Source organism: Microtus pennsylvanicus, chromosome 9 (assembly GCF_037038515.1).
Source record: "Microtus pennsylvanicus isolate mMicPen1 chromosome 9, mMicPen1.hap1, whole genome shotgun sequence".
NCBI lineage: Eukaryota > Metazoa > Chordata > Mammalia > Rodentia > Cricetidae > Microtus > Microtus pennsylvanicus.
Genome location: NC_134587.1, coordinates 94,785,889 through 94,811,201, shown reverse-complemented (window position 1 = coordinate 94,811,201; position 25,313 = coordinate 94,785,889). Strand labels below are relative to the sequence as shown.

General features: G+C 45.4%; 1 protein-coding gene across 2 annotated transcripts in view; it reads left to right on the top strand.

The window, feature by feature from the left end:
- The first annotated feature begins 4,907 nt into the window (after nucleotides 1-4,907).
- Galnt7 (polypeptide N-acetylgalactosaminyltransferase 7) overlaps nucleotides 4,908-25,313 on the top strand; it is a 128,698-nt gene continuing 108,292 nt past the window's right edge. For both annotated transcript variants that reach the window (XM_075986807.1, XM_075986808.1), the window contains exon 1: nucleotides 4,908-5,095. In XM_075986807.1, the coding sequence (XP_075842922.1) occupies nucleotides 4,970-5,095 (126 nt within the window). In that variant the 5' untranslated portion in view covers nucleotides 4,908-4,969. The remainder of the gene's footprint in view (nucleotides 5,096-25,313) is intronic.

The following is a 25,313-nucleotide window of genomic DNA, read 5'->3' as shown; positions in this document are numbered from 1 at the left end:
AGACTATCGATAGAGTATCTACTATCAGTAGACTAACCATAGAGTATCTATCTACCATCAGTAGACTAACCACAGAGTATCTATCTACTATCAGTAGACTATCGATAGAGTATCTACTATTAGTAGACTATCCACAGAGTATCTACTATTAGTAGACTATCCACAGAGTATCTATCTACTATCAGTAGACTATCCACAGAGTATCTATCTACTATCAGTAGACTATCGATAGAGTATCTACTATCAGTAGACTATCCACAGAGTATCTATCTACTATCAGTAGACTATCGATAGAGTATCTACTATTAGTAGACTATCCACAGAGTATCTATCTACTATCAGTAGACTATCCACAGAGTATCTATCTACTATCAGTAGACTATCGATAGAGTATCTACTATCAGTAGACTAACCATAGAGTATCTATCTACCATCAGTAGACTAACCACAGAGTATCTATCTACTATCAGTAGACTATCGATAGAGTATCTACTATTAGTAGACTATCCACAGAGTATCTATCTACTATCAGTAGACTATCCACAGAGTATCTATCTACTATCAGTAGACTATCGATAGAGTATCTACTATCAGTAGACTAACCATAGAGTATCTATCTACCATCAGTAGACTAACCACAGAGTATCTATCTACTATCAGTAGACTATCAATAGAGTATCTACTATCAGTAGACTATCGATAGAGTATCTACTATCAGTAGACTATCGATAGAGTATCTACTATCAGTAGACTATCGATAGAGTATCTATCTACCATCAGTAGACTAACCACAGAGTATCTATCTACTATCAGTAGACTATCAATAGAGTATCTACTATCAGTAGACTATCGATAGAGTATCTATCTACTATCAGTAGACTATCGATAGAGTATCTACTATCAGTAGACTATCGATAGAGTATCTACTATCAGTAGACTATCCACAGAGTATCTATCTACTATCAGTAGACTATCGATAGAGTATCTACTATTAGTAGACTATCCACAGAGTATCTATCTACTATCAGTAGACTATCCACAGAGTATCTATCTACTATCAGTAGACTATCGATAGAGTATCTACTATCAGTAGACTATCGATAGAGTATCTATCTACTATCAGTAGACTATCCACAGAGTATCTATCTACTATCAGTAGACTAACCATAGAGTATCTATCTACCATCAGTAGACTAACCACAGAGTATCTATCTACTATCAGTAGACTATCGATAGAGTATCTACTATCAGTAGACTATCCACAGAGTATCTATCTACTATCAGTAGACTATCGATAGAGTATCTACTATTAGTAGACTATCCACAGAGTATCTATCTACTATCAGTAGACTAACCATAGAGTATCTATCTACCATCAGTAGACTAACCACAGAGTATCTATCTACTATCAGTAGACTATCAATAGAGTATCTACTATCAGTAGACTAACCATAGAGTATCTATCTACCATCAGTAGACTAACCACAGAGTATCTATCTACTATCAGTAGACTATCGATAGAGTATCTACTATTAGTAGACTATCCACAGAGTATCTATCTACTATCAGTAGACTATCAATAGAGTATCTACTATCAGTAGACTATCGATAGAGTATCTACTATCAGTAGACTAACCATAGAGTATCTATCTACCATCAGTAGACTAACCACAGAGTATCTATCTACTATCAGTAGACTATCGATAGAGTATCTACTATTAGTAGACTATCCACAGAGTATCTATCTACTATCAGTAGACTATCGATAGAGTATCTACTATCAGTAGACTATCGATAGAGTATCTATCTACTATCAGTAGACTATCCACAGAGTATCTATCTACTATCAGTAGACTATCCACAGAGTATCTATCTACTATCAGTAGACTATCGATAGAGTATCTACTATCAGTAGACTATCGATAGAGTATCTATCTACTATCAGTAGACTATCCACAGAGTATCTATCTACTATCAGTAGACTATCCACAGAGTATCTATCTACTATCAGTAGACTAACCATAGAGTATCTATCTACCATCAGTAGACTAACCACAGAGTATCTATCTACTATCAGTAGACTATCAGTAGGCAAAGAGCAGCTTACCAAGTGATACTGACTACCGTAAGGCACTCACTGACCTAATGAAATAAAACCCCCAAAGCGTTCTTGGAAAACCAGCTTCTAGGAAGAGCACAATCGAAGCTGAAGAGCTCCTAAGCCCTCTTCTAAGCTCTATTTTCCCTTTGTATTTGTAATACAACTATTTACTCAGCGTTCCATCAAAGATATTAAACTCTTCGTACACATCAGACACAGGAACACAATAAACTCCACGGACAAGTCTCCAGCATCATGTTACTTGTTCCTTGCAAGTGGAAATTAAGCAATCACAACACAGCAGTAATTAGGGCGAAACGAAGTGGAAGGCAGGGTACCTGGCCAATATCCTCATGTAAAGAGAATTTGGGAACAAAAGCTTTTGTAACTGACATTGAAGCTTAATGTTGAGGTGTCAAAAGATAGTGTAGGTGGAAAGAAATCCCTGTGCAGAGGCCTGAAGGCAGGCAGTGACATTTAGCCAAAGACCTCAAGCTCAGATATAGAATGAGCGGGTACGCTGAGAGCCCCAGGGGAGTGCAGCCCCAAGGTGGGCTTAGTTCCTGTTGAGGGTTCCTCTTTAGAAGAGTTCGTGTGGGGATAAATTTCAGAAACCACCAAACCTTTAGGTTCTGACCTGTGGAACCCTGGCAGCATTTATATAATAAACATGAGGTGATTATACTATTTGGCAAAGACTATGCGTGTGTTGGCAAGATGAGAAAACCCGCTCTGAATTCTAAGAACAGCGGACACCAGTCTTGGGCACTACAAAGCTTAAACGACAAACCTGGTTCATTCTGCACAGACCACGGGCTCAGAAATGTTATCCCCTTGCAATTCTACTTCTGAGGCCCAGGCTGGCCTTGGAGGTGAAGGTACCACGTCACCATTCACACGCGACTTGCTAACCTCTCAGAGACCACTGCTTCTCTGGTTCTCACTCAGTACCTCTCCCACTAAGTTCTAATCTTTATTCTCTTCAGTGAACGTTACTCAAGGCTCCACAAATCGGAACTAGGTCAGAGCAACAATGCCTACATACAGCCATTCACAAGGATTTTGCCCGTAATCACTAAGACTTACCCCATCGCATTATCGGCACTTTATCTTTTCGTGTGCACTTGGCCTCAATTATTCTTTTTGACAATATTGTGAAGTATTATAATCATGATTTTGGCTGATAAGGGCTCTAGGCTTAGAGAGGCTAAGTGTGACTTTTCTTGTCCCAATCATTTAATGTAGCGTCTCATTTTCCAAAGAGTTCTCTAGGAAGGCTGCCTGCCAGCAAATGTGGTGAAAAGCATGTATTTTAAGGTAGCCTTTCAGTTTCTCCTAAACAACGCTAACAACTCAAAGAAACAGGGGCTTTTACAACCATATACCTGTTAGTCAGCTTCTAATTTTCTAGCCTTTCACACATATTTCAGGTTGGGGCGGCAGGCAGGTCTACTCTGAATACTGACAGCAGAGAGGCAACTCCCATCACTCTTGTGAGGAGGACCACTTCTCGTATATCTGCCCATCTATGCTCACAAGCATAAAGGGTCAGCTTCCCATTTCCCTAATGAAAAACTATCTCTGATTGAATGAGAGTACTTACAATAATGCGGACCACTCAGAGGAACTAAAACACCAAGTTTCACTTGTTTTAAAGCAAAATAGATGCAAACAAGGCAATATTAGGATTTAAAAGGTCAGTTTACACCGTCCTAAAACCTGTAATCAAAAAGCATTTGTTAAACAAATTGGGTAGTTTAGGAGTATGGCACACGCTGTAGACTGTGCTATAATGTGATTGACATCTTTGGCACAATGTACAAGGGAGAGGCGTGTAGCTAAACATTTGCCAATATCCTTCTCCGGAAAAGTCGGCTGTGAGAGAAGCAATTGTGATTGTGTGGAATGCTTTAAAAACCCGAAATCCCTTTTCCCCGGAGTAGAAACTCACAAGTTCATCAACAAGGAGGGTACTGTGTATTAGCTAGTCCACTTGGCTTTCCAATTAGCTCAAGAGAACAGGTAATACTGTATTTCCAAGGGAGCCCTCTCTACTTCTGTGGTATTTGCACATCTCACCTGGGCCTTTCGGTTACAAATCCACCTCCTTAAGAAGCCCTGTGAAAAAACAAGATCAATAAAAAAAAAAATCCAGCTATAAATCAGCCACGTGGAGCTACCGCTGCAGCAGCGGTAGCTGACTTCCTGGTTTGCTTCCTGCAAGCCTCAGGCAGGGGAGATCAGGCAGTGGGCGTCAGGAAGTGAAGGGCCGCCTAGGAAAGGCTGCAGGTCCACCTGAGGGGCGACCGGTGGTGGCAGCATCCTGGGAGGCCACGGGCTTGGTCAAGGACAGAGTTTTTAGTCCACGATTACTATAAAAGTTTGGGGACCTGGAAGCTTTAGGAAGCCGAGCCGTAGGGCAAAGGCTAAAACCAGACCTGGGGGAAAGTGTTAAGTTAGTTCCAAGGTTACTAGGGACTCGCGGGGGAGGGGGGGTTCTCGCGGTTGCGGGTGGAGTTGGGAGGGGGGGACTGCGGAGCCTGAGCGGGCAGGTAGAAAGGAAGCCTGGAGAGTCAGCCACTCCGGCCGGTCGGAGCTCTGCGGAGGCCGCCGGAGGGGAGGGGGTGCGGCAGCAGAGCGCAGAGGCAGGCGCGGGGAGGGGGCGGAGGGGGAGAGCCAGGGGAAGGTAAAGCCGAGGGGAGTTCCGGATCTGGAGCTGGAGAGGGCAGGCGGTGGGGAGGGCGGCGGGCGTAGGGATCCGGGTGGGGGAAAAAGGAGGAGGAGGAGGGCCGGGGGAGGGGGAAGAAGGGAGGGGAGAGCGGCGGCGGCGGCTGCGCCGGGCTGTGTGTCTCTCGCCGCCGGAGGAAGATGAGGCTGAAGATCGGGTTCATCTTACGCAGTTTGCTGGTGGTGGGAAGCTTCCTGGGGCTCGTGGTCCTCTGGTCTTCCCTGTCCTCGCGGCCCGACGACCCGAGCCCGCTGAGCAGGATGAGGGTGAGTGACCCGCCCGGCCCCCCTCCGGCAGCGGCGACCTGCAACTTGTTTTGTTTGCGCGCGCGTGTGGCGGGAGCGAGGGGCGGCGGGGGTCGCGGCCGCGTGGGCGCCGCAGCTCCGCAGGTGGTGCTGGCCCGGCGCCGGCCGATCGGGGGCGCCTAGCCCCACACCGCGGGTACCCCCCTTGGCCGCCCGCCGGCCCGCCCCCTGGCCGCCCCTTCCTCCCGCGCGTCCCCGCCCCGGGTTCCGCGCCGTCACCCGCGCTGCTGCTGCGGCGGCGGCGGCAGTGGAGGCAGCAAAGGCGGACGCTCTAACGCCGGGACTGCCGGGACGCAATAGCGGGACAGAGTCGGGTCCCGGAAACCGAGGCTGCTCCGTGTCCGACTCGGAGCAGCGAACCTCGCGGTGGCGGCGGGAGGACGCGGGGTTGGTCCCAGCTGCGGCCTGTGGCGCGTGCAGGCCTGCAGGAGGCGAGATGCCGCCGCCGCCGTGGTCCGGTGGAGCAGGCCCCGCGGTCCAGCCTCCCCGGAGGTCCCCGCCCAGCCCGGGTGCTCGCCCCGGGGGCGCCCCCAGCTTGTCCGCGTCGGGCTCCAGCCCACGGCGCCGCCTCCCCGCAACTCCCGTGGCCGGGAGCCGGGTGCGACGTGCTGCTGAGGCCTCGCCCGGCACCCGCTGTCCCTTCGAATCCCGGACAGGGGAAGACACGGGTCCCCACCCCGATCGGCGTCCCCGCACCCGGGCGCCGGGGAACCCCCCCCCCCACTCCGCTCGCGGAGCTCTCGGGTTGTCCTGCGGATCCCGAGCGGGCTCCTCTTCCCCGGGCCCTGGCTGGGCTGCTCCGACCAAGGACCTAACTTGTGCCGGCTGCCCCTCGCTGCCCCCTCCATCAGCCTGACGCCGAGAGGCGCGCTCCGCTGGGACGCATCCGTCTGCCGCCCTCGGCGCTGGTGTTAGCCTTGACAGCGCCGGGCTTTGAGGGTTTAGTCAAGCTGCTCCGAACTTTAGTTACCGGGATCCGGACACTGCGCTACGCTCACCCAGCAGTTGGCGGCGCGAACTGCCCTGCTCCCACCTCCCCAGGTTGACCCACCCCCACCTTCAGCTGAATGAACCGTTACAGCACCCCCACCCCCCACCCCCATGCCCACCGCCTGAGTCCAAGTCAGACGCAGAAGGGAGTAGAAGACAACTAAGGGTTCCGGGACACAGAAGCTGAGCAGTCGTGGGAGGAGTCTAGTCAGGTGCCTTTAGCAAAATGAGCGTGGCATCTACACGACGTGTTTGATTAACTTTACTTTTGGAAAGTTAGCGTCAGGAAGTTGAGTGTAAAAGCTTGTGACGACCGTCCAAGAAGACTCCCAGGAGGAGGTCCCCTTATCAGTTGTGGCTGGTGTGGCAACTTAGTCTGTAAGTTGCTGTACTTGAGACTGACTTCACTGAGGTGGAGCCCCACCTAAGTCACCTAAATTGATAAAACAAATTTTCCTCTGAAGTGGAGTCCCACCCAAGTCACCTATGTTGATAAAACAATTAAATTTTCCTTTTCAGTGTGTTTGCAGTGATGGCTGATTTTTTTTTTAATCATGGTTGCTCTCAAAGTGATTCAATGAGATGAATATTGAAATTTATTTTTTTCTCCAGTCATCAAATAACGTTTTATAAAAGAGCTCTGTATATAGTGCTGGAAATCCTAACCCCCATTTTTCTGAGAAGACAATGGAAAACCTGCCAATGCTAGTTATGTTAAAAATGACCTGTAGCTCTGATCCTTTTCAAACCAAGCTTGGGCCCAGCAAGGTGAGGCCTATCTATAATCCCAGCATTTGGGAAGCTGAAGGAGGTCACTCTTGGCTATGTATCAAGTTCAAGACCAGCTGGGGCTCCATGAGACTCTAGTCTCAAGAAGCTGGAAAAAGAAGTGGAGGCATATCATAGCACCCGTCTAGATAGCTTATTAGTGTTGATATGTATAAACTATTGTACCCACCTGTCTGTGAGGTAAGCATGGCTCAATTTTTTTTGCTGGCCTTGATAAGTTTGTCTGTGGATCTAGTATAACTTGTCATTTCTGTAATGTGCCAAAGACAAACTAAGAATTTTTTTCAACATTTACCAGCACAGGTATGAAAAAGGATGCTTTGTGTCAGGAGACGATGACTTACCAGCAAATAGTAGCCTTTGCAGTTTAGGGTGTCGATGTCACAAGCGTGTGAATCAGGGACTGTTACTTCCCTACAATAAAATCAACCTAAGGGTTCTTGAGAACCAGTGTTGGGCAGGTCCAGTTAGGGAAGACTCAGATGCGGACTCCTAGGTTTTCCCTCTGCCTTCTGGTTCTTTTACAGTGTGCCTGCAGGTCCTTCCATCCACTGAGAACCTGCTTCTCTTGGATGTGGGTCTGTACCTGGCCTCTTTGATCCCTGCAGAAAGCCTGAGCTGGGCCAGAATGACCCACCTTATCCAGAGAAAGTTCTACCTCTGCTGCCACCAGTTGTGCTGGGCTCTGTCCAGCCAGCGCCACTTCTGTCTTGTGCTGTTGGTGTTGCTGGAACTAAAGAGTCCGCTGAAGATTCCTTTGTGTTCATTTTGAGGAACAAGTGAAGACAAAATTCTCTCTTTCTGAGCCTCTTGCTGTTTTTCTGGGGCAAAAGATACTTAAAAATGACCTAAGCAAGCATTTTAATCTGATTTGTTTTATTTTTGGAGGCTGGCCTTGAACTCTGTACGTAGCTGGAGGTGACCTTGAGCTCTTTATCTTTCTGCCTCTGCCTCCTAAGTGTTGGGATCATGGTCGGTCATGTATCAAGATGCTGGGGTTGTGGTGTGCCCGGAAATCTTTGTGCATGGCAGGCATACATTTTTGTCAACTGAGTTATATCCACAACTCTACCATATGATTATTTTTGCTGATATATTCCCCATATAATTTGTGAATGCCTACTGTGTACTAGGTATGGTGCTAACTATTAAGGAAACCCTTCTTGCTTTAACATTATGGGTCTTGCAGCTTAGTGAGAAATAGACATGCTAGTCAAGCCATCACAAATATACAAATACAACTGTTCTCTGAAAGAAACACATGAATACACGTGTGTTACAAAGGAAAACCTTAGGAGGCAAGGAAACGGAGAGGTTTGAGCATGCAGGTCTTATTTAATAACTGCCTTCTGAGCTGAATTCTAAAAATTTGACCAAGAGTAGTTGTTGAACTGGGGGTGGGGCAAGAGGAGCCACGAGTGCAAAGTTTCTGAGAAACGAAGTGGTGAGGATAAGGTGAGAAGCTGGGAGGTCAATATAGAGGAACCATGGGGAGGGAGACTAGACAGTGATGCTGCAAAGGGCTGGATCTTGGGGACCGTGAGAAGAGTTTACATCTTAAGTGTGGGAAGCCACTGAGCGATGTAAGTAGGGGCTTGGCAATATTTGTGTCTTGAGACGAGCACTGTAGCTCCCTGCAGGAAGTGTGCGTGTGCTGGTTTGCAGAGCAGATAGCAGGAGACTCAATAATAGTCCGGGTCACGTATGACATTGTTTGGCCAGGTGGTTGCTGAGACGGAAGAAACTGACTCAAGAGCAGCTGAAGATGCAAAGACACCGGGGTTGGGTGAATGGATGTGGAAGGGGCGACTTCAGGAAGGCTAGCATGACAAGTGTTTGTTACATCAGGACAAGTTAGGGAGGCAAGGTTTAGACATTCTATTTGTAGTTTACAAGAAAGCTTATTCTTAACTGGGTATTTTAAGGTCGTCATTTACTAAGATCTTGTGCTTAGACTTGAAGAGAGCAGAACATTCTTTTAATTAAATAGAGCGAGTGTGTTTCAGAGTGACACCATTTTCCCCGGGTGTTACCCCTGACTGTTTAATGCTGGATTGTAAGCTCTGGAAAGAAAGGTTTGTAGTGGAAATGTTGACAGACCATAGCTTTAGGGTTTCTGTCAGTACTCCATGCACAAAATGATCTTTTTTTTTATACAGAGGTCAAGCCCCCTAAACTCAGGACGTTTGTGATAGGAGTAACTCAGCGGCTATTCCTATGCGAGAGGATTTGTATGAGAAACATGGTGAGAAGAGGAAAGGAATCTAGCTTAACTGGGTGTTCCTGGCTGGGTTGACAGATCTCAGTGAGGTAGCGCCCGTCACTTCACCCAGTGATGATGCTGTTCACCATGAGACCTAAGAACACAGAGCCTCCAGTGGCCTTCCTCCAGTTAGGCCTTAGAAGGCCTTCGGTTTTTTTTAGCCACTTTCCATTTCCAACTGTCCAGCTCCGATACAGAAATAAAAACCTCAGGTCATTAAGTCTAAGGAATTTGAGTTCACAGATTACCCAAAGCCTGACCCCCACATTGTGTGTGTGTGTGTGGGGGAGAGAGTCAAAAACTTTTTTTAAGCTTCAGAGCACTGACTGAACCTGAATCTTGTTCCCTGATCATAAAGTGTCTCTGCTCTCTCCTTGGTGCTGAATTTATGGGAGACTGGTTATTATTGTTGTTGTTATTACTATTATTTTATCAAATAACATAAAGTGAGGTGCTGCATTTATTTGTGGCTCCTCTATAAACAGATCCCCCCAACTCGCTGCATTCTGTGGGAATAGTTTTCTGTTGAGAGACTTGTCAGGGCTGGGTACCACCCTGCTTTCAGCTGCGCCCACATCTGCCCCTTACTTAGTCCATAGAAGATGCTCATAGTATACAAAGTAAAAGTCCACCTTCTCTACTTGGCAGAAAGAAACTAACAAGACAAAGCTGTTCCTTAATCCAGTAGTCATATAAAGAAAAACACCAGAGTGTCTCAAGGAACTGTGTCCTGGTGTGTTTTCCATTGCTGTGGTGAACACCATGACCACATGCAGTTTGTGAGGGAAGGGTGTATTTCAGCATACACTTACAGTCCATCAGTGAGGAAAGGCAAGGCAAGAAGCAGTGGCCAGAAACTGAAGCAGAGTCTTAGATAAGGGCTGCATACTACAGCTGCCTCACTATCCCTCCTGGGATCAGGAACGACACCCACTGCTCACAGTGGACTGGGTGCTCCCACACCACATTAATCCATAGTCAAGAAAACTCCCCATAACCTTACCTATAGGCCAGCCTGATGGAGGCGTTTTCTCAGCTGAGGTCAAGTTGACAAATAAATAAGTTAGTGACAATTGGTGGAGGTGGCTTAAAAATAGCCCTTTGGAGATTGCACAGTCTTTATAGTAAAGAAGGAACGAGAACTATGGAGCAGCAGTTGGATTGGGATCACTACTTTGTCTGGTAGGCTGGCCATGTGGAATGAGAGACAAGAGCGGGAGAGTGTGGATTCCTGTCTAAGCTGCATCGTGCCAGGCTGTAGTATATTGGATAGAAAGGGATCAGGAATGGAAGGCAAAATTTTCAATTTGAGCCACTAGTGAACGAGCTGTTTGCAGATTCTAACTTAGTAGTTATTAAAAAAAAAAAAAGGTCAGCAGAATGTGAATAGCTGAGCGCAGGGAAATTATGATCATTCAGCTTCAAAGCAGATAATTGTCTTTGTTCATATTTTGAATGCTAATTCTTACTCCTGAAGATTGAATGTACAGTCTGACAACAGAAAAGTAGCAAAACAAAGGATTTGGATCTCTCGTGTGCAATTGATGAAGGCCATGAATGGAGCAATTGTGTAATTTTTTTATTAAGGTACAAGAGGGGAAGGGTGAAAAAGAGGAGTATGAACGTTGCCAGATGATTTTCGCAGGAACTAGGAGGTGCTGATGTTGTAGTAAACGGGGATGGGAGTCTGAACTGCAGCCACCCAGGTGTCCAGGTTACTGTGTTTCAGGACAGTGAACTGGATGAGGGACACGTGAGTCAGGGTAGAAACAGAGGCAGTTTACTAAGGAAGAAAAAAAAATCACTCTTGGAGGTTGAAGTGGGATAGTGAGCTGGGGCAGGCTCTCAGAAGCCCTGCCGCTGACAGTTCAGACCCTTTACCATATCCGCACGGCAAAACACCTTCTCCTCAAGACGCATGGCCTGAGCTCTTCTCCCACGAGCTGTTTGCTCCCTTAGCTCAGGTGGGGAAGAGTTTCCAGTTTTTCTCTGCCAACTAACTGGCTTTTCTCATATATCAATCTTGATACTCTTCTTGCCACACCCCTAGTCTCTTGCTATCATATTGTAAACATGGTACCCATTCGACATTTGTTTATCACAGTTTTGAGGGTTTACTAAATGTTATCCGTTGCTATGGGGGTTGGAGATGATATGTAACAGAGAATACTGAAGATGTTTTTAAGTCTTGACCTGATAGGCCCACAGTAATGTCCATAGTAATAACTATTAAATGTGTATGTGCGCGCATTCGTATGTGTGTGTGTAAGAGAGAGGGAGGGAGGGAGGGAAGAAGGGAGATAGAGAGAGAGAGAAGGATCTAGACCTCTTAACGCCTCCTAACCCTCAACTTCCCATTTGCTCAAAATAATGTGTTGAGGCCTTTCTCTGTACCACCAGGCTGTCCTCTGGAGATGCAGAAGTGACAAGGACATTGGGTCTCTTCTGAGAGAGATGAGCCACGGGACTGTGTGGTTGACTACGTAGCAGTCACAAAAAAAAGGAGGTCTTTTAAAGAATTTGGTGAAAGTCCAGAGAGAAACAAAGGAGAGAGCCTTTAGATAGCAGCAGAATGTCAGTGGGGTTAGACCAGCCGGAGAGGCAAGAGAGAACCAGACTGAATGAACCTGCTGAGACCAGAAAGCAGGTCAGTTTTTATTGGTGAAGAACAGTGGACTACGATTGGAGAAGTGAGTTCTGGCCACATTTCGAAGGCAATTCAATGAGTGACTCAGGAACTGGGTGGGATTTTGTTGATTTAGCCTTCAAAGTAACTTCAGAGGCTTTTGAAGTGAGGAGGAACAGACAGTAACCTTTACATATCAACTCTTATTTACTAATTTACTACAAATATTTGAAATATCTACTAAGTGCTTTCCATTACTTCTTTGCTCTAGGTCTTGGTCATACTACACAGTTTTAGTAGTAACAACGGTAGTGCTTACCATGTATTGAATTCTTATTTTGGATCGGATAAATCTTCTCTATAGAGTTAATCGTGACAACCTTTGAGTGCCAATTTGATGTAACCTGGCTGTACAGATGAAGCTACCTCAGTGAGCCCCTTATTCGGGATCATTGTCCTAAAAAGCAGTAGGCCAGGGTCAGCGTTACACCGTCTGTGTTGGTTAGCATTTTCAGCACTGCAATAAAACACCTATGCTAAGTAACGAGGAGAGGTGTGTTTTGGCTCACGGTTTCAGAGGTTTCAGTGTCATGGGAGGGAAAACAGGTGGAGAAGACTAGCTCACACGGTGTCAAGGAAGAGGGGGTGGTGGAACAACTAGGGTCAGGGCAAGATGTAGCCCCCAAAGGCATGTTCCTATTGCCCTGCTTCCCTATCTAGGTCCTGCCTCCTCGTTTCTGCCAACCTGTCAGGATTCACTCAGTTCTCCAGTTTATCAGTTAGTCACCAGCTGAGCTTCCGCTACCCAGGAGCCTGTGCAGACACCCATAGTCGATCCTCAACACTCCCCCTTCACCACTGACCTTAAGGTGTTCAGATGGAGCATATTGGAATGGTGGTCTGGGAACTATAGCGAGATTGCTGCAGACAAACACCATGACAGCTGGTCAGGGAAGACGGTGCTGGTTTAAGCCTGCCTTGGGAATCAGAGGCAAGAGTGTTCCCAGCAGAGGGAACAAGAAGCACAGAATCCCCAAGTTTGGAGTGAGAAACAGAAAGGTCAGCGCAGCTGGGAACGTCTCCCTTCGAGGGAGTGTGGCACTTGATGAACTTAGAGGTGCAGTCAGCCCTTGCCTGGCTGTAGGTCATGTGGTCTGCTATTAGAATGGTTGTTTATTTCAGTTTATAGTCTTTGTCCTTTAGCCATTATTACCCTTTTCGCTTTCAAGTGTCCTGAGTTGCACAGCAAACAGATGACAATCTCACAAGACTGGATCTTAGATAAAGAGAAACACACACACCTGATACAGATTTGCAGGCCAGATGTAAACAACTGTATCGGCTGAGAGAACTATAGCAGCTGACCCCACTGGGTCTTGTGGGATCACAGAGAACCAGTATCTACTTTCATTTGGACTGGGTGTCAGCACGATGCTTGTTTTTTAAAAGGGGACAAGTTGGGGGTACCACAGAGGAACAGCGTGTTTAAAAGCATGAAAAACCATGGCTAGTCCTGGATACCACAGAAAAATGAACAAATCTGAGCCCTGAAAGACAGAGTTATATATATTGTTAGAGCTGAGTGGTAAGGAAAAATCTGGAAACAGAGTCCAGGCTAAATGCCAGTAGAAGATAATTGTCTCTAGAGGCTAGGATAAAGTTTACCCAGGAGAAGGGCACTGAGGCTGAGCACAAACAAGGTGAGGTTGTGGGAGGAGAATCGCTCTACAGGGGAGGACGGATGCTTGATGAGATGAGAGAGGAGGCCGATGGATTTAAGATTCCAGCCGAAGTGCGGAAAAGGTGATTGAAGGGTCAGGGTTCCCAGCAGACTCAAAGGCCACAGTTTTGGCATGGGGCTGGCTAAGAGAGACATACCAGTGGCCATGAAAGTGATGCTCTCAGTAAACCAACTTAGACTGTTTCGGCCATGAGATGGAGGGTCTGTGTAACATTTTCAGCATATCTCAGTAAATGGATTGACTCGAGAACTGGCTCACATGGAGAAGTTCAAGTGGTAAATAGTGCGTCCTGGAAAATACAGAGGAGACGAGTATTAATAGGAAACCGTTACAGTCGTAGAGGGACAGAAGGGTTGTATCTGATAAGGTGCCTGTCTCCCTCTGCATACCACTGTGTACGTATAGACATGCTTATGTCTTTGAAGTTGATGTGTAGTCTGTAATTATGATAATGCATATACTAGATATTATGATAATATATATTATGCATTTTGTGCTTTTCAGTCAGAACTCCTGTGACTTAAAGCTGTCTAAAAAAAAACTTTACGTTTTAAGTTAGAAAGAAAACTTGATGCCAAGAATATAAGGCCAAGTGTTAGTTTCTCATACTTTCGTTTGACTGCTGTGTATTTGCAGGAGGGGAGGAGGCAGAAGAGAAAAATGTCCTCGGCATTTCAGCAATCCGGGTTTTTTTTTAATTATGATTTTTGAGATTATGATTTAGCAATGTGCTTTTAAAGCTGGGGTTTACGGTTTCACTCTAGTTTAGTCCTGTGGGCTTGAGAGCCGCAGGCAGCTTGAACTCCAGCTGCCCAGGGCTTCATAAACCCTTCTGAAGGAGAGAGAACTAACTTGCAGTTACTTCATTTCCTAGGAATCCTGAATATTTCAAAATGAGAAATGTTCCCCCTTCTCCCCTATTATGCATTCCCCTGTGAGCTCCCCAGTCTTCCTACTGCTTCTGTGCATCTCCCAGAGAAGCATTTGACATGCCAACAGGGAAGCTTGCTTCAGTTCACCGGATACAAGATCCCGAACACCGAAACTTGACGGAACAAAATTCGCTTTGCATTATCTAATTGGATTTCGAGGTTTGCTGCAGCATAGCCCTGCTCCTCAAATCTAGAAGGTACAATTAACTGCAGTATTATATCAATACCAACTAGCCTGCTAATAGGCAGCTAAGCAGAGCAATTGGAATTTGTTATTACCAAGATTTTTTTTTTTAACTGGTGAATTAAAATTAAATCACGCACTACCGGGAACCATTCGGTAAGAGAATAGAGCTCTAATCATTTTTTTTATCTTTTAATTTTTATTGATTCTCTGGGTTTCAGGATACATTTGACCTCAGGGGGTATGATACTCTCTTTAATAGCAAGCTTACGTATTTAACAATTGACCGGCCTGGATGTAATTTTAGCATTTGTAGAATTTTTTTAAGGGTGTGTGTGTGTGCCTGAATGTATTTATGCGCACTGCATGTGTGCCTAGTTGCCTACAGGCCAGAAGAGGGCATCAGATCCCCTGGAACTGTAGTTATGGGTGGTTGGGAGTTGAGAACTGCACTCTGGTCCTCTAGAAGAACAGCAAGCCCTCTTAACTACTAAGCAATCTCTCTAGGCCTCCATTACTAGGGCTTTGATGAAATTGTTTTATAATGTGCTGTAGTGTTTACATACTGACTTCCACACTGTGTGTATGCATTATATAAGGCCTTGGTATTAAGTAGGCATTGGCAGGGAAGCTGCCTCTGATGGTTTTGTCAACGTGACATGACCTGAACTAATTAGGGGAGAGAGTCTCAATGACAGATTGTCTAGATCAGGTGGACATATGGGTATGTCTCTGGGGGTTATCTTGACTGTCTTAATCAACAGTTTTCAACCTGTAAGTCACAACTTCCATAGGGGTCCCATAACAGATATCTTTTACATCGGATACTTACATTACAGTTCATTACAGTTATGAAGTAGCAACGAAACAATCTCATAGTTGGGGGGGGTCACCACACGAGGAACTGTATTAAAGGGTCGCAGTGTTAGGAACATTGAGAACTTCTGTCTTAATTGACATGGGAAGGACCCATCTTAACAGGGTGCTTTTGCATCCCCTGGGTTTGGTGCTGTTTGTATGAGGGTGGAGGAAGCAGGCTGAGCATCCATGCATTTGTTCTCGCTGCTCTCACTGTGGCTGTGACATGCTCACTGTTTTAGGCTCCTGGGGCCTCAACTGCTCTGCTGTGATGGACTATGCCTTGGCTTTGTGAGCTAAACTGAACCCTTTCTCCCCTGGTTTGCTCCGTGAAAGGGTTCTTCCTCACAGCAACAGAAACGAAGCTAGAACTCTACCAAACTTCCTCCCGGTCGCTATGTAAGTGTGCGGCGTTTCTGTGTGCTGGATTGTTGGTGTTCTCCTCTGACTTCTGATTTTCCTTTCAGTAAAAACACCAAAGAGGAAGAAACAAGAAAGCAGGGTGGAAAGGAAGAGAGATAACACTGCAAACCTTAGACCTTCCCTTTAATGATAGGAAGGTATGCACTTAGCTTACAGCTGTGAAGGCCTGCCTCCTCCCGGAGTCCTTGATTTAAAACTAACCCACGAATCCTGGCTATTAAAATACAACAATAGTGGCAAACTCTTAGTGTAACAAAGGAGACACTTGGGGATAGTTTTACAGAATGTTAGGAATTAACAATTATAAGAGGTGAAAATACAGCCACCACATCAATGCGGTATCTTTCTAGTTGTCTGAGAGTTTATATTTTGATATGTTCATTTAGAAGGCTAAGTAAATTTTTTTTTAGCACAGACTCGTGAGGTGCAGCTTTGTATTATGAATGTAGTCCTAAGGCACGTGCTTGGAGTATTCTAGAAAGTCTTTGTGCATCAGCGTTTACTGTTGAATTTGAGGTAACTATTTCATACACATCCCACGAAGATGTTACCTTTTATGTGTTATTGTATAATTCTGTGCACGTGTGTACACAGGTGTATGTGGGTGCCCTAGGAGGCTGGAAGAGAAGAGATCATTGGATCCTCTGAAGCTGGAGCTCCTGGCAGTTGGGAGCTGCCCAGCTTGGGTGCTGAGAATTAGGCCCCAGTCCTCTGACAGAGCTGCAAGTGCTCTTAATTGCCGAGTCCACATTCACGGGCATCTACTGTCTCACAGACAATCCAGCCACTAACTCTGGGATGAAAGTAGGCGAGCAGTACGCTGAAGTGAAGTGGGCAGCTGTGGGCGTTCGTTGGTAGGTCCCTGTGAGCACGGCCGGGTATGAGACATGACAAGGGGAACATGAGATCGGAGCCTAATTCTTTTAGGCCTGTAGTTTGTAATCAGTTACACAAACATTTTATAATCCGGTGAGGTTAAGTCAGTTAAGAAATTATATTTGTTTTAACACTGCTGTGAAATGTGTATTTGTGAGTGAATTTTTTTCCCTAGAAAGATGTACCCTAGATGTTTAATATTGTCCTGGAATTCTTGGTCGACAGCAGCCTGTATCCGTATGAAGGTGCACTCTGTGTGGCCATTGTTTGTTTCGAGATGAGATTTTATGTGTCTCACACCGATCTGACCCCTGATAACGGTCTTGAATGTTGGTCCTCCTGCCTATAACTCTTGAGTGCTGAGATTACAAGCATGCCTCTACACCTGGTTTCTATAGCACTGGGGACCGAACCCAGGGCTTCCTGCATCCTAGGCAACCACTGTAGGAACTCACCCACAGCAACACCCAGCCCCAGCCCTAGGAGATGGGTTTTACTATACTGACTTACAATGGTTGAAATGGGTCCACAGCCTCTACAATGAGTTCTCATGGCAAATTCAGTGTTTTGCCTTGCTGCTTGTGATAGCTGATTTGATTATGCTCCTTAAAATCCAACTAATACTACAGAATGAATATTTTAATCTCTAATACAGCAAGGTAAGCTATGTAAGTCTTAGTATTTGTTTCCTTTACAATCAGTTTGAAAGGTTTTACATCTTTTCTTTTGAAAGACTCCATTTAAAACGCCCTGTTCAAACATCTACTAATTCTTGCCAGAGTGATTTAAAATGAATAAAGAGTCCATTAGATTTTGGCAAATATTTTGGCATACAAAAATTATGATGTAGAATAAATGACTACAAAGTGGTTTTTAGCGTGGTGGACTAGAAATGACTGAAATGTTATTACTTTATACATTACAATTTTTTTTTTACTGTGCTAGATGTTTAGTTTTCTAAAAAAACGAAAAGATCACTAAGACTGTGGACTTTGGTAAGTTGAAATCCAGTTGTGTTTTTCTTTTCAGCATTTAAACTGTGGATTGCTAGAATAAGGAAATGCAGGTGTGTAGTTTAATTAACTGTGTCCTTGTCTGATGCCTTCAGAGGAGATTCTAAGCCTGGTGTCTGTCTGAGAAGGCTGGAGGATGATGTCTGTATAGTAGTTGGCCACTAAACTTGCCCATAGTGCAGAAAAATGATGATGGCAAAGAAAAAATATGATTAGCAAATAATTTACATATGTTTAGCAAGCAAACAATTTCCTAAAATTCTCTCCTCGAAAGAGGATAATTTTTAAATCTTAGTATTTTAAAGAAATACATTTTCTGTGTGAATTGGTAACTGCTATTCTTTTTTCTTTTGTTTTCTCACAATGCTTTTTTTTAACCTATTTATTATTTATATATATTTTTTATTTTACATCCAGGCTGCAGTTTCCAGTCCCTCCCCTATCCCTCTGCCTCCCCATCCACTTCTTCTCCATTTCTGTGTATGATTTTTATGGCAGGTCTCTCAAGCATGTCAATAAAACATTTGTCATATCAGGTTGCAGTAGGACTAAGCACCTCCCCTTGTATTAAGACTGCGTGAGGCGACCCAGTATGAGGAGTAAGGTCCTAAAAGCCAGCAAGAGTCAGAGACAGCCCTGCACCCACTGTTAGGAGTCCCACAAGAGGATCAAGCCACACAACTGTCACATATGTGCAGAGCGCCTAGGTCAGTCCCATGCAGTCTCTGTGATCCCAGGTTAGTCGATCCTGTGAGGTTTCTGGTGTTGTCCCTGACGCCTCTGGCTCTTACAATCCTTTCTCCCCCTCTTTCTACACAATTCCCTGAGCTCTGCCAAATGTTGGCTGTGGGTCTCTGTCTCTTTCTATCAGTCAGTGGATGAAGCCTCTCTGATGACAGTTGGACTAGGCACCAATCTGGTCACAGGAGACGGCCAGTTCACTCCTACTCTCGTGGTCAACATTTAGACTCAACAAAGCACACTTAACATTTATGTCGTAAAATAAATGCAGAATACATGAAAGTACAGTCCCATCTTGAAGGGTAGTATCCATCTGCAGGGTCAAAACTACCACACCCTTCCTCTGACCTTAGTGTGGTCTCGGTTTGAGAGAGGAATCGATGACATTATGACCAGTCAGAGTACGTATATGTCGTGCGGATTGTCTCACGTTGCTTTTTCCAAGCTTAGACTTGAAAATGGGAAGAGATTCCAATAAACATGGCTTCATTTTGTTTTCCATTAATTACTATCACAGAAACAGTGCAGGCGATTCCCCTGACTCCACTGAGGAAATCCCAGCCAGAGTCTAATGAATAGATTCACTGTAGTACAATCATGGTTCATAAGAGATGGTTATATCATCCTTGACTCTGTTCAATTAGCGGGTTACACTGAGCAAACAGTGAATGTTAAAGTCTTCTTTATCGGCTGAGGAAATGGCTCAGTGGGGAAAACACTTGCTGTGCAATCATGAGGTTCTGAGTTTGAATCCCCAGAACCCTTGGAAAGCTAAGTATGGCAAAACCCACATCAGTCCGTATTCCCCGCAAGATGGGAGGCAGACAGAAGGCCTGAGGAGCTTGATCCAGTTATCAGGAGACTGTCTCCAACCAGGGAGAAGGCAAGGACTGACCCCTGACACTGTCTGGTCTCCATGTGCACCCTGTGATATGTGTGTTGACACAAGCTCGTGATCTCTCCCTCTCTCCCTCCCCCCCCCCCCCACGGACACACACACACCACACGTGGACATTGGCAGTAATCACATTCAGCGAATGGCTTGAAACATTCATTCTGATTTACATCCACTTTTAGCTTGTATAACAGGTACTTGTGTTTAAAAGGGAGTATACCTCATGTATGTTAAAAGACCTGATGAAATCCAGAAAGAGTGGAAGGAAGCTTTTATAAATGATGGTAAGGAATAAACCCTTTTTGAGATATAGCAAAGGTAATATGAATTTATTCTGTGCAGTTTTTGTTTTCTAATGGATTGAAACACCTTTCCTACTGGTCAGTTGTCACAAAAACAACTGCCGTTTGTTTACTTTTAGTTCTTTGTTTCCATCCTTAGACAGAGGATTTTTTTTCTCCAATTATGAAGCCTGGCCTATGTTGAGTGGTCGGTCAGTTTCTTTGGGTCCCAGTAGCTGTTATATGTGCGAAGGATTCCTTCAAGGTCAGGTATGAAGTGGAGGGACACACAGTCTGTGCGGTAGAAAGTCCGGACCTGCCATTGGGGCACAGTCGCTGGGGCACAGCCATTGGGGCACAGTCATTGGGGCATAACCATTGGGGCACAGCCGCTAGGGCACAGCCATTGGGGCATAACCATTGGGGCACAGCCGCTGGGGCACAGCCATTGGGGCACAGTCATTGGGGCATAACCATTGGGGCACAGCCGCTAGGGCACAGCCATTGGGGCATAACCATTGGGGCACAGCCGCTGGGGCACAGCCATTGGGGCATAACCATTGGGGCACAGCAATTGGGGCATAACCATTGGGGCACAGCCATTGGGGCATAACCATTGGGGCACAGCAATTGGGGCATAACCATTGGGGCACAGCTGCTAGGGCACAGCCGCTGGGGCACAGCCATTGGGGCATAACCATTGGGGCACAGCCGCTAGGGCACAGCCATTGGGGAACAGCCGCTGGGGCACAGCCATTGGGGCATAACCATTGGGGCACAGCCGCTAGGGCACAGCCATTGGGGCATAACCATTGGGGCACAGCCGCTAGGGCACAGCCATTGGGGCATAACCATTGGGGCACAGCCATTGGGGCATAACCATTGGGGCACAGCTGCTAGGGCACAGCCGCTGGGGCACAGCCATTGGGGCATAACCATTGGGGCACAGCTGCTAGGGCACAGCTGCTGGGGCACAGCCATTGGGGCATAACCATTGGGGCACAGCCGCTGGGGCACAGCCATTGGGGCATAACCATTGGGGCACAGCCGCTCGGGCACAGCTGCTGGGGCACAGCGTGCCTCTGGGTGCTCAGCCTGGCAAGTTCCTTACAGTTGACAGACAGAGAAGTTGCATTTTCGGAATATATCCAGCTCTCTCCCTTTCTCTCTTTTACCTGATTCTTTTTAATTAAAGATAACTGAACCTTATAGCCTTGCTTATGAGCCAGTGCTAATGAGAGAATGAAATTTCATTTCTCCAATTGACGATAAGTTTTGCTGTGTGGAATCTCTGCGTCCCCTCACTCCACTCCTCTTACACTGTCCCACTTAAAAAAAAAGAGACACACAAAGCCTGTCGTCTTCAGAGGTCCTGCATCCTGTGAAATACCAAGGGTTTGCAAGGCCCCGGGTGAGTGATGGGAGCCCAGCATTGACTAGGAATAGAGGAACAATCAGAGGTGGGTTTTTTTCTTTTTCTTCACACAAATCCTTTTTGTCAAAGAACTGTGGATTTTCCTGGGTTGACAAGGGTTTAATTTTAAACCGCCTCACATATGCAGCAATGAAAATCAAATCAAATTTAAATTTCTAAGTAGACTGTCTTGCTGATAATATTTTTAAAAACTGACTTAGAATAGCGCTGTTGAAAATGAGATGTCCTAGCATTCTGGAAGCTGATCACTGCGGTTGAACCTGCTCCTCTCTCTCCGCTCACCTCTCCAGGAGCATGGCTCAGTTGCCACAGTTCGCTTAGGAACTACTTGGGTGCAGAAAGATCTGAAAATACACAGGGTCCTGTCAAGTTCCTGTTTTATTTCTGGCATTTTTAGATTAATTTATCTGAGCTACTTATTTCCAGACCCATGAGTCAGTATTGATATTCACGGGCTTTATTTAGGATTTTGCACGTATACACTTAAACATATATTAGCTGTAGACATCCAAGAATGTACAGACCAAAACAGAGCCAGGCCGCTTTAGTTTGTGGGGACGCAAAACTCAAGAGAAATTTCATGCCCGCAGCGGCAGCCACTGGCGACATACCTGTTCTGATAGATGGGCTGATTAGCTTCTCACACCCGCCTTGTGAAAGCATGCTGTCCCCTCCCCCCGTGTGTGAAGGGAGAGTAGTGTGTTCAGCGCATTTGGGACCCTGTGAGGACAGCCTTTCGGGTATGTAGTTTACTATAACAGGTACCTACCGCTCAGTGTTTCACTTTGGAGAGAGTAAGCATTTTGGGTGGTGAGATTTAGGATTTCTGTTTGCTATAGTTAGTTCACTGACAGAAATACCTGATCCTATAAAAATTGGTTCTATAGTTATTTGATTTTCTACCATTGCTAAATGCATCCAGTCCCAGACAGTCTAATGGTTAAAATGTGCCTGATAGTCAGCCAGAGGGACCTACAACTCAGGAATAATAAGTTTATGATGTTAAACTAGTTCCTGCTGCTGGGCAGGTTCCTTATCCCTTCCTCCCCCACCCCTGCGTAAGCCTAGCAGCGCTCTTGTGTTTGCTGCCTCTGTTTCTCCTATGGGAACTGTATGCTCTTCAGATAAGGGAGATGAGCTCTGTGGAGGCTCAAGAGTCATAGCAATGCCATGGTTTGAGAGTCACGTGACATTCTAGAGGTTTTTCTCACCACGGTTTTGCTGAAATTTTGCACCCACATACTGAGACAATGGGGATGTTCTATCGGGAACTCACCAAGGCCAGCTGGCCCGGGTCTGAAAAAGTATGGGATAAAACCGGACTCGCTGAACATAGAGGACAATGAGGACTACTGAGAACTCAAGAACAATGGCAGTGGGTTTTTGATCCTACTGCACGTACTGGCTTTGTGGGAGCCTAGGCAGTTTGGATGCTCACCTTACTAGACCTGGAAGGAGGTGGGTGGTCCTTGGACTTCCCACAGGGCAGGGAACCCTGATTGCTCTTCAGGCTGACATGGGAGGGGGTGGCGGGGAGGAGGCAGAAATATTTAATAAATAATTAAAAAATAAAATAAAAAAAGAAAAACTCAAACATGTCCATAATTAAGTCAAACTGTCCCTCAGGCTTTTACATCTAGTGCGATGATAAGGGGCTTCTAGGTAGGGCAGGGAGACTGTTCTCTCAATGTCAGCAGGACAGTGCGCCTCTCAAAGCTGGAGGCTTTGCTGCACAGCACAAAGTGCAGTCATCTGGGGTTTGTTTGTTTGGATTGCTTTGGTTTGGTTTTTTGGTTGGTTGTTTGGTTGGTTTGGGTTTTTTTTTTTTTTTTTTTTTTTTTTTTTTTTTTTTTTTGGCGCTCTTATTTCTTGCAGTGGTGCCTGACTGTGTAGCTAAGGCTGGCCTGGACTTTGTTATCCTCCTGCCTCAGCCTCCCAAGTGAATACTAGGGTTACAAGGCCGTCTCATCCCCCCCACCCCCAGCCTTAGACCAGCCATTTGAATGGGAGTTGGAATGTAGGAAGATGAGGGGTCTACTATTCATGCATTTGTTTTTCTCTTGAAAAAAATAATTGGATCAGTGATTAGGAAGATTAACCCCCAGCAGTATTAACTACCATGAAGAAATTATTTGTGTTTAATTTCCCTCACAAGCTGACAGATGGTGGATGAAAGCTGATGTCGAGAGGTTAAAGTATCCGTGGACTCTTACTGGGTTAAAGCGTGGCTCAGCCACTATTAGTTTATCTGCCTAACTTAGTTCTTGGTCTTCTCTGTCCAGAGCTTCCAGGACGTACAGGATTTGACATACAGTTTTACACATGTTGTTCTCCCTTCAGCAGCTCTTTTTCTCCTCTTCTTCCCCCTCCTCTTCTTTCTCTTCCTTCCTTTTCCTTCTTTTTTTTTTTTTAAGTGGGCTTTCTTGGAATCCAGGCTTGAACTCCTGATCCTCCTGCTTCTGCCCCTAGAATTGGCTCGTTCGGGCCCACTCAGCTGGCTTCCCTCTCTCCTCTTGCTTCCTTCTTTTATAAGAATAATAATTTGTACGGAGTTTCAAGGGAAAATACTTTTCAAATTTATTGTAAAGTAATTCTTTTAAATTTTAGGTAAAAAGAAGCTGGGTATTGTGGGTTTTTTCCCCCCAATTCTTTGCCTTGAAAGTAGTTATGTCTTTCATGATCCTGGGATCTCAAATGGGAAAAGAAAGAAAAACTACCTTTTAATTTTAAAATGCATGCTTTTCAGAATGTAAATTGTGTTTATTGCTGAAAGCAAACAAGAATCTAAAATGCACCTGCATAACTATGCAAAGATAGTTATCATTGACTTTGTGGTCCATTGCATAACTATGCAAAGATAGTTATCATTGACCGTGTGGCCCATTGCATAACTATGCAAAGATAGTTATCATTGACCGTGTGGCCCATTGCATTCCTTGCACAAAAATATTTACACATCAGCACACATCACAGTACATAAACTGCTTTATGGATTGCCTTGTAGAAAATTTCACAGTAGAAATGTTTTCATTTCAGACGTGTTTTCTTACTTAAGCTAACCCTCTTTAAATACTGCTTTAGCCATGAGGTGCTTTAAAGGGAAGAGGCATTAAAAAAAGAAAAGAGAAAGAAAGGAAGTGGGGGAGGAAAGAAGAAAGAGAGAAGAAATGCCTGTATGTTGGGACTCACATCCGTACTACATTTGCAAAATTATTTTCATCTGCCTTTTTAAAAGTGCTTAGGTATGACTCCGCATTTTATAGGACTTAAAAGAGTCTACAATTTGCTAGAACTTGGTGCTTCTGGGTAGCCAACCAGATGAAGGGAAAGAGAAGCAGTGTGAGGGAGGGCCTGATGTGAGGGAGGGCCTGGTGAGCCAGCCTGTGGAAGTTACCTCTTCACATCCACTTCCTCCTTTCTCACCCATCTCAGGCCACAGGGAACTTTGACTTGAAGTTCCTGTAACTCTCCAAAGCCCTTAAACTCTGTGAGGTGAGTCGCTGCAGTAGGGTCAGCCATGAGGCCGAGTACATGACTGTCCTCTTTATTTAGTCGGAGTCCCCTTGCCCCTCCGCCTTTTCTGCTGAGTTAACTTCAGCTACTCTGATTTTATGCAACGCTTTCCTCCATAGTGTGAATGTGTAGAGCAAAACTGATGCCGTTGTGTAGCCAGCTACACTGACTCCACTACACAGCCACAGACTGTCTTCCAAGTATTTCTCATTTATATATTTATAATTTGTTGTCTTCAGAGTCTTACATGTCAGTGGTACTGTGGTGAGATCTTGTTTGTAAAAATAAAGCTGTCTAAAGATCAGAGGGTGGAGCTAGCCACTAGCTAATCATAGAGGTCTGGAGGTCTGTACAGATGGACAGGAAGTGATAAGGCGGGAGGAGAGAGGAGCTCACTCCCTTTCAGCTGGGAAGTTAAGTTGACTGTGATTTTGCTCCTTCATCTCTCTGATCTCTCAGCATTTCCCCCAATGTGTAGACTCCAGGCTTTTATAAAGACTGATTAGAACTCATGCTGCTTGGTACTAGGGTTCAAACCCAAGGCTTGTGCATGTTAAGCAGCTCTCTGCCACTAGGCTGTCTAGCTGGGTCTTTCTAGGTGTATAGGCCTCATTTATA